Source organism: Helianthus annuus, chromosome 10, assembly GCF_002127325.2.
Source record: "Helianthus annuus cultivar XRQ/B chromosome 10, HanXRQr2.0-SUNRISE, whole genome shotgun sequence".
NCBI classification, from domain to species: Eukaryota; Viridiplantae; Streptophyta; class Magnoliopsida; order Asterales; family Asteraceae; genus Helianthus; species Helianthus annuus.
Window position 1 is genome coordinate 135,412,337 of NC_035442.2, and position 10,362 is coordinate 135,422,698.

General features: G+C 36.7%; 1 protein-coding gene across 1 annotated transcript; it reads left to right on the forward strand.

Annotated features, from left to right (window-relative positions):
• The first annotated feature begins 7,832 nt into the window (after positions 1-7,832).
• Positions 7,833-10,362, forward strand: LOC110885761 (serine carboxypeptidase 1). The gene is made up of 8 exons (XM_022133469.2): positions 7,833-8,278; positions 8,363-8,470; positions 8,561-8,835; positions 8,936-9,175; positions 9,278-9,396; positions 9,491-9,586; positions 9,908-10,013; positions 10,096-10,362. The coding sequence occupies exons 1-8, from the start codon at positions 7,927-7,929 to the stop codon at positions 10,237-10,239; spliced, it is 1,440 nt and encodes a 479-aa protein (XP_021989161.1). The 5' UTR covers positions 7,833-7,926; the 3' UTR covers positions 10,240-10,362.

Sequence of the window (10,362 nt, forward strand, 5' to 3'; positions counted from 1 at the left end):
AAAACAATTGATGTCTTGTAATTATCGCATAAAGATATATATATATATATATATATATATATATATATATATATATATATATATATACAAGACATGTCCAGACAACAAACAGGGCCCAAAGCCCAAAACGTCACAAACTCGGAAATTAAAAAAGGTGTTCCGAGTTTGCTTACATTGACAAAAAAACTCGGACTAGGCATGCTTCCTAAGTCTGGACATATAGAAATAAAGACAGACGTTTCAGTTTCTTCAAGTCTTCCATCATGAAGTTAACTAACCAGACCGATACTGACCGAACAACACTCGTACCGGTGTAGGTATTCGCTTTTATTGTTTTCAATTGATGTAAAACATGTGTCGATTGACAACGATTGTTAAGTCGAGTGCCCGTACGAGAACTGTAATTAACCTGACCGATAATGACCAAAGACCCGTAGCGAAGCGCGCGATAACCACACTAGTATATATATTAAATGCCAAGTTACCTATGCTTCAAAGGTTGTACATTGTGTTTTATTAGTGTATATATTATATACCAATTTACCTATGCTTCAAAGGTTGTACATTACAAACTATAAATTAGCAACAAAATGTTGCTTTATGGAGTTGTACCCTAAGCATAGGGAGATTTTCAAAAAAAAAAAAAAGTTGATTTTTCATTTCTAACCCATTGCTTTTCTTCATTTGAAATTTAATCCTAACATTTTTTTATTTTCATCTTTGGCCCCTCATAAGTTTCATCTTTCACAAATTATTCGTTTTACGTTTCGTTCTAAATTTTGTAAGTTAACACGCTGCAACATGTGTGTGAGATTCACCGTTTTCTGGTATATTTTCTTCCCTTTGACAGGTTCATCGCAACATGTTATTTTTCCCAGTTTGACTTAATTGTTCTTTTCTACGTTTTACGTTTCGATCTAATTTCTTCACATTAACACACAACAATGGACGTGCGTGGTTTAACGATTTTACGTCTGCTTTTTGTTTGGTGTTATTTTTTTCTTTTTTATTTATTTTATTTTTACGAACTTTTCCGACGGTGTCGCTGGCAATGGTGTGATATTAGTGCTACTTGGCACAGTTTTACGAACCTTTTTAACCTATTAAGTTTTTTTAGCTATAGTTTGTTTCGAGTTTACCCCAGTACTTCCTTACTTAAAAAAACACTATTTTTTACGTGCATGTTCTTATTTACGTGCCGGTATAAATATGATTTGCTCTATGTTTCGACATAGACGTAAACTTTCTCTGGAAAAACGAGTTAGGTCAAACATAATACTTTTTCATTCAAAACAACCATTTTTACGTGCATATTTTTATGTAGTATAAATTTGAGTTGGTCTATGTTCCGATTTGGGAGATGAGTCCGGACAAATATAATATGTATTCGTGTGTATTTTATGTATGTTTCATAATTTTATTTCGAATCGTGTGGAGTCAAATTGTAGTTTCCTTTCAATGTATGAGTCAGGTCACATATAAATTTGATTTACTTTACGTTTTGATCCAATCGCAGTGCGTATATAGGTTACTTCTGTTCAATCTGATACGTCAAAATGCGCGTTTTCGTACGGTTAACGCATCACACGACGTTTGGACTAATCCATTCGATGTTTGTGATGTTCTCACGCCGCAACGCGCGCGAGTATTTTTGCGATTGGATCAAAACGTAAAGTAAATCAAATTTATATGTGACCCGACTCATACATTGAAAGGAAACTACAATTTGACTCCACACGAATCAATCTGATATGTCAAAACGCGCGTTTTCGTACGGTTAACGCATCACACGACGTTTGGACTAATCCATTCGATGTTTGTGATGTTCTCGTGCCGCAATGCGCGCGAGTATTATTGCTAGTTATGATTTATTTATATTTTTTTTCTTTTGACCCTTCAACTTTGATAATTGCATGTTTAACACCTCAACTTTGATAAGGTTTGCTTTTTTTATTTTCGTTATTTACCATTTTTTTTCTTTTCTTCTTTAACCCCTCAACTATGGAGATAACATATTTAGCCCCTCAACTTTAATATGGTCTTTTTTAATTTCTATATTACACTTTACACTTTTATATTTATACATGGTTAAATATAATTTTTATACATGTGTTACGCTCCAAGTTAAACTCGAAAATGACTGCATTTGTTCTTCTAGTTGAGTTTCTGGTGATGGTAGTCGCTGAGCGGTGATGTGGCGTTGGTGCTATTTAACACGGTTTTACGTCCTCGCCGCAACACGGGGGGCTTAAGACTAGTTATTAATAAAATTAAATAGTAAATTACAAGTTTTGTCCTTTGTGTTTGTCTCAAATTTCAGGCGTTGTCCTTTACCTTTAAAATTGATGAGTTTTGTACTTAATGTTTCAAAATCTTACACGTTATGTCCTTTAGGGCAAACCCAGTTGTTTTTTCTGTTAAAAAGGTCATGTGCAAGGCACATGAGGGTATTTTTGACATTTTATCTTTTTAGAGACTAGGGTGTAAATAACTAATATTCAAGGATTATTTTATAAAAAAAAAACATACAAATAAAAAAATATAAAATATTGGAACTCTCTCCCTTCTCTCTCTAAACTCATCTCTCTCTGTCTAAACTTCCCCAAAACCACCCATTGTTGCAACCCCACCATCACCACCCACCATCGCTGCTCCCACCTTTCCCGTAACTATTTTTTTACATGATATATTCATATAAAGAAATCAAATTAATTTTAAACAGAATTATGCAACAGATGTATAATAAAAAATAGAGTCAAAGTTATTTGAAAGCTTTACAACATCACATCTTCTTTTAACAGCAATCCTCAACAACATACAAATTCATTTTTTTTTCCATTTTAACCCAATCAAACATTTGGTCGGTCTTGTTTACACCCTAAATCGGAACACCGACCCCGGGGTAAACCGATACCCGAAATGCAGTAGTAGACTCGTAGTGCCAGTTGATGTTAGGGTTTGGTGGTAGATGATGCGGTGGTAGGTGGTTATGGTGTGGTTTCAACGGTGGTGGGTTGGTGGTTATGGTGGCGATGGTGGAAGGAGGTTGTGGTGGCGGTGGTGGCGGCAGTGGTGGAAGGAGGTGGATGTGGTGGTGTAAGTAGGTTGTAGAGGTTGTATGGTTGAAGAAAAAGGGGGAAAGAGATGAACAAGAGGGAAAGTGATGAGCAGAGAAAGAAAATTGTTATTATATTGTTTTTATTTTTTCTTTTAAGATATTTTTTAAATAATAGAGTAAAATACCTCTTTAACAGAAAAAATTAATTGGGTTTGCCCTAAAGGACATAACGTGCAAGATTTTGAAACATTAAGTACAAAATTCATCAATTTTAAAGGTAAAGGACAGCGCCTGAAATTTGGGACAAATATAAATATAAAGGACAAAACTTGTAATTTACTCAAAATTAAAAGAAAAACTGTGTCAAGTTGGCCCAAATCGTTTAACCCAACTTTGTTGACGATTTAGCTAAACTGTTAAATACGATTATACGATATATACATTGCAGGCTTGCAAGCCCAACCAAAGAGATGTGTGATTTAATACGCAAGAATTGTGGACTAAAACAAGCTTGGCCCAAAATTTTTTGATTTAATATGCAACAATGCAACATAAAGTGTTATAGCTCATATACATGGTAAAGCCCAAAATTGTTATAGCCGAAGGTATACATTGTAGACCCAAAAGACATGATTTCTGAATTCTGATGTAACCCCACATAAAAATATATAATGTGGTTTTAGATTGGTTATTCCAACTCTTTCAATGTTTAATAAACAAGCTGTGTACCAGTTAACCAGTCTAATTTGTTTGATAAATATGTCGTGTTTAGGTGGCAATAAAATTAAACCGGTTAACCAAGGTCGGACCCAAGCTTTGGCTTGGGTGGGCGGGCGCCTCCCTTGAAAAAAAATTATGTATTTTTAAGGTAAAAATCTCAACTGCACCCCTTGAAAATTTGGCCGAACTTTTCGTTCGCTACCCCAGAAAATAATTTTTGGGTCTACCACTGCGTTTAACGCGTTAAAATCAAAACCAAAACATGTATATAGTTTATAAGTTCAATATACTAACTTGTTCACATTCAATTTAACTTGCACTCTTTTTTATTAGAATCCATTTACAAATTGCTTACAATTCACTTACAACATGTTTTTAGATGAAATGATTACAATGAGTTATTCAAGATACATGATTTTATGTATATTTGGGTTATTGTTAATATTGTTAATAGAGACAGATACATGTGTTATTCTTGGGATCGTCAACCTGTTACCATACCAACACGACAAGTTGTTGTCCCTACATTTATCAAAAATATTCTTTTTCTTAAGGCGGCGATTTATAAAGACAAACTTAAGCAAGATGCTCAAGACATAGAGTACAGTACGGGAAAGAAAAAAGGAAAACAAAAGTAAAACGAGTTACAAGTTACAGATTCAATTTAAGTTCACGCCATTTAGCCCATTCCGTTTTAATCGCGGCCGCCCTTGAAGAGACCCACAAGAATGAAAGCAATTTAATCTCCCCAATTACTTTGAAGACTTGTTGCACTCTGTTTCTGAATATTGTTTCATTACGAGCCAACCATAATGACCAGCAAACAACCGCCACCACCAAGTAAATCGCCTTCCTTTTGTTGCTTGAAACTCCAAGATTTCTCACAACTTCCAAAAGCTCCACTACGCTTACTAGGTAACGAGGTAAGGGAACTTTTAACCATAACGAAACTGCCATCCAGACTTGTTGTGCAAAATCGCAGGTTACCAGGAGATGGTCAGTAGATTCGATCCCGTTACAACACATGACGCAGCGATCTGAGGGAATCGAAATTATGGGCTTGATTAGAGCCTCCCTAGTTGGTATTCAGTTCAAGACAACCCGCCATAAGAAACAATTTACCTTCTTTGGAATCCAGTTTATCCACAACAAGTTTTTTGTTTCTTGGATGCTTGGAATTGTATCGAACTCTCGCCGCAAATCACAGACCTGGAACTCCATTGCTTGACCACCCGATACCCATTGCCATACATCAGGTTTGTCTTCTAAAACCTTATCTTCCAGCAACCGCATAAGTGTATCGCATTCAGCCATCGCATTTGAGTTTAATCTACCCCCGATTCCACAGTCCCACGAAGTTGTTCCTGGATGAACCGAGGCCTTCTGCTGTACCGTACAAAACAGAACAAGTTTGGAAATGTCTCCCTTAATGAGCTGCCACCAACCCACTTATCAAGCCAAAAGTAGGTTTTGTCTCCTTTCCCCAACTGTATTTTCAGCCTATTTTTGACCTCCAACGAGTTGTTTCTTGATACCCTACCCATGTTTACGATACCTTTCCAAACCCCACATATTGAGCGTTTAAGCGGAATGGTAAGGTGTGTTCTTACCCCTTGATGTATTGATGATATGACCCGAGCCCAAAGTTGGGAAGGCTCGTTTTTGAACCTAACGCACCACTTAACCAAAAGTGCTTTGTTCGTTGATGCCAAACTTCCAATGCCCAAACCCCTTTGCTCCATAGGTGCAACGACCTTAAACCAAGGCGCCCAACATATCTTATTGTTATCAAGGCAACCACCCCAAAGAAACTTTCGCCAAATTTTTTTCCAAGCGTTTAAGAACTTTCGCTGGGGCATTGAAAAGCGAGAAATAGTAGGTGGGTAGATTACCTAAAACCGCTTTAATCAAGGTGACCCTCCCGCCAAAAGATAGGGTTCTAGCTTTCCAAAGAGAGAGTTTGTTTTCGAAACACTCAACAACGGGTTTCCAATTCTTCACAAGACTCATATTGGCCCCCACCGGAAGGCCTAAGTAGACGAACGGGAAGACATCCGCTTTGCAATCAAGTATAGAGGCCATACGTAATAGTTCACTGTTGTCGACGCCCACCCCATACAACGAACTTTTCGAGAAGTTAACTTTTAGACCGGATGCTAAGTGAAAGCATCTCAATACACGTGCGAGGTTATGAAAGTTTGATTCGCACCATTCTCCCATGAAAAGCACATCGTCCGCGTATAGTAAATGCGAGAGTGTCGGTCCCATGTTTGGAAGTGTAACACCTTTGAAAATATTTGTTTCCTTGGCACTTTCAGTTGCTACGTGAAGTGCCTCCATGGCAATGATGAATAGTAGTGGGGATAATGGATCGCCTTGTCTTACGCCCCTTTGAGCGTCGAATTCTGAGGTAGGTGACCCGTTGACTAAAACAGATAATCTTGTCGACGACAAAATTCCCAATATCCACTTCCTCCAGAGGCATGGGAAAGCCATTTTCTCCATTACCGAATCCAGGAAACCCCAGTTTAGTGAGTCGAAGGCTTTCTCGAAATCCACCTTGAAAAGCATTGCTTTTCGTTTAGTTGTTTTGGTCCATGAGACGACCTCGTTTACCATTAATGGGCCCTCTAGTATGCTTCTTCCTTCGATGTATGCCGTTTGCGTATCACTCACCACCGTCCCGATCACTTTTTTCAGTCTAGAAGCAAGGATTTTGGATACAATTTTGGAGATGCATCCTATGAGACTAATATGCCGAAAGTTGTTAGTAGTGTGAGGGTTGGAGGTCTTTGGGATAAGGGCAATAAAACTGGAATTACATCCCCTGCTCAAGGTCCCATGCACATAAAAATGATCCATCATTATGTACAAGTCCGTTTCAAAAATATCCCAAAAGGATTTGAGAAATTTGAATGTGAATCCGTCGGGCCCAGGTGCCTTTTCATTGCCACAACTCCATACCGCCTCTTTAATTTCTTCTCTATAGAACCGCTTTACCAAAAGGGCCGATTGTGATAGGTTGAGTCGCTTGAAGCCATTATTTATGAACTTTGGTCTTGGGTTTGTGTCTTCCGTGAAAGCTGATTGAAAATGCTCCTTTATACCATTCTTTAATTCGTCCGGCTGTGAGGCCCACACTCCGTTGAAACTAAGGCCATTAATCCTGTTGTTTTTTTATGCCCTTTGATCATTCCATGAAAGAATGATGAATTTTCGTCACCCTCTTGCACCCATTTGACTTTGGCCCTTTGTTTTAGATCCTCCAAGTTATTATCTTCTAGTTCATTGATCGCTTTTAGCCAAGTTTCCCGTTCTTTAACCTCGGTGACTGATAAAACCAAACTTTCGGCTTTTGTATCTAGGAGTTCAACCTTTTTTTTCAGCTCCCGTACCAGAACATTGTTTCTTTCTTTAATTGTTTCACACCAAGGCTTAATGGCGGCTTTAATTGCCTTGAGTCTTGCTGCCATTAGTTTATCCGGGGGATGGATATTTGCAATGCTTTTATACGAATTAAGAACAATATCTTTTAAGCCATCTTCTTTGAGCCAAGAATTAAAGAATCGGAATGGTGGGGTTCTGAAATGCACGTTCGAGCATAGTAACAATATTGGTCTGTGGTCCGATCTGTACTGAGGTAGACCGATTAGCTTCGCCGATGGCCACGTGGATAAGAAAGAATGACATACCAACATCCTAGCTGAACCTTTTTCCATCATTTGTCATATAAGTAAATGAACACCCCGTCATGGAGTATTCCGATAACCCGGCGCCATTTATGAAACCATTGAAATCAGCAGCCGTTTCTGGGCAGAAACATACATTTCAAATAATATTTAAATTATTCATATCAATTTAATATAAAAAGTAATTTATCCGTTAAATTTAGACATTCTTCATTTATTTGAATTGTCGAATCAACATAAAATATCTCAAGTCACATGATACTACCTACACATAGCCGGTCAAATATTGTCATGCGTTTTTCATGTACACAAATATGATGATATCACCAATTACATAGACAAAAACAAAAGAAAAACATGACAACAACACTAGAATCTTCTATAACATGAAATTTGTCACTTTTACTTGAACATCACCTACAATTGTTTTCAGTCAAGCTTAAACAATCCAACACCAATATGAAGACCACTTTAGTGTTTTCAATTCAGTTTGGTCTCTTGATGTTGGTTCAATGTGTTAGGCATCAATTTGACCCCCTTTCAAGATTCCAAAAGGTTCAATATCTTAAACAGACGTATGACAGTCCAGAACTGACAACCGAAGATTTTGTTGTTCACGTAGGCACACACCACGGGTTAAAGGAGGCTGACAAGATATCAAGATTACCTGGACAACCAAGAGGATCCAAGTTTAATCAGTATTCGGGTTATGTAACCGTCGATCCACATCATGGTAGAGCTTTGTTCTATTATTTTGCTGAGTCAATACATAGACCTTCTCAAAAACCTCTTGTGTTATGGCTCAACGGAGGTACGAAAATACCAAATTTTATGTTTTTTATAGATATTTAATTCACATCATTTTATTCCTTATTAACTCCTAAATTTATTATAGGACCCGGATGTTCTTCGATTGGAGGCGGAACAATGATGGAACTTGGCCCATTTCGAGTCAATAATGACGGTAAAACCCTATCGATAAACAAGTATTCTTGGAATAAAGGTAATTATACCACTTCTCGTTATTATTCAAAATTTGATTGTATGTGTGTTCTTTTAGTGAAAAAAAAATTAATAACTAAACTTATTGCAGTGGCTAATATGTTATTTTTGGAATCTCCGGCTGGTGTCGGATTTTCATACTCGAATAAATCTTCTGACTACAAAACCCCCGGTGATGCACAAACTGCAAAAGATTCATTCACATTTCTAATCAACTGGTTGGAAAGGTTCCCAGAATATAAAACCAGAGATTTTTACATTGCGGGAGAAAGCTATGCAGGACATTACATACCTCAACTTGCCCAATTAATCATTAGAAGCAACGAAGATGATAAACATACCTTTATCAACCTGAAAGGGATTGCGGTAAGCATGACCATAACAAAAAAAAATTAAAAAAGTTAAAAAAAAAAAAAGTGTTTAACATTTTTTTAAAATTTATGGTTGTAAATGTGATGTTTTTTAGATTGGAAACGCGTTTATTGATGACGAAACACAAAGAAAGGGAAAACATGATTTTTTGTGGTCGCGTTCAATGGTTTCTGATGAAATCCACGATGGGATCGTTGCGAATTGCGATTTTTCGTGGAATTCGGTTTTGTCTGATATATGTAAAGCTTATATTAACGAAGAGAATTACATCGTTGGGAATGTCTTTCCTTTCGATATTTATGCTCCTTTATGTTTGAATGGAACATCTGCCAAGGTAACTTAATGTTAATATATATCATTATCATTATTAATAAATATATATTATTTGAAGAGAATAAATTAACATAGCTACTGTTTGTTTGTTTGTTTTTTTTAGACAACAGGTTTTGATCCATGCACACAAGACTATATCGAAAGTTACATGAACATCCCTCAAGTCCAAAAAGCGTTTCACGCGAATCTCACAGGCCTTCCAGGACACTGGGAAGATTGCAAGTAAGAACGCTTTCTCTAATCTAGTGTTGAAGCGACGTTTCAAAATTTGTTTTGGATCGAAAAGGGTTCTCATGGTTTTGTTTTTGGTCCATAGTGACAAGATATTTGATAATTGGACCGATCAACCGTTTACTATGTTACCAACTATCCAACGACTCATGGGGAGTGGCATCCGGTTTTGGATTTATAGGTACTATCATACATAAAATTTTCTTGTTACGTAATGATTTTATATTGACTCCAACTAATCTCACACCTCTATATCTTATTCATACACCTTTTTTACTCTATCTCTGTATAAAGAGAGATAGAGGGGATACATATGGGAATATTAACTCACAGCTTTAACTTTATTTATGTGATATTACATGTGGACATAATACAACATAAATACATAAATCGACTGTCATGCCAAACATGTGACACGCTTTCAAAATTAAAATGTATATATTATTTATTAATTTTAAGTATTTTTGTTTTTAATATATATGGCCACCCTATAAAATTGCAGCGGAGATATTGATAGTAGAGTTGCGGTGACAACAACCAAATATGCAATAAAGAAACTTACTACAACGATAAAGACACCATGGTATCCATGGTACTTGAAAGGCGAGGTTAGAAACTAAAATTTACAATTTCAAATATCTTGTTTAATTCGCTTAAATGATCATGCTTTTTTGTTTTGTCTATGATTAGGTCGGCGGATATGTGGTTGAATATGAAAACCTAACGTTTCTTACCATTAGAGGAGCTGGACACTTCGTACCAAGCTATCAGCCTGCACGTGCACTCGCACTTTTCTCATCTTTTTTGGATGGAAAGCCTCCCGTGTCTATGTAGTTATGCTTCTAGTTTCGGGCTCACAATTAGAATCCGAGCTTGCTTTTGATGCGTAGTCTTTTGATGTGTTATTGAGCTTAGTTTGCGTTTTGAAGGAAATTACAATAAATTAGTTTGCTTTTC

Coding starts and splice junctions, on each gene's coding strand:
- LOC110885761 (XM_022133469.2), top strand. CDS start 7,927: ATGAAGACCACTTTAGTGTTTTCAATTCAGTTTGGTCTCTTGATGTTG. Junction 8,279..8,362: donor TGTGTTATGGCTCAACGGAG/GTACGAAAATAC, acceptor AATTTATTATAG/GACCCGGATGTTCTTCGATT. Junction 9,587..9,907: donor ATCCGGTTTTGGATTTATAG/GTACTATCATAC, acceptor ATAAAATTGCAG/CGGAGATATTGATAGTAGAG.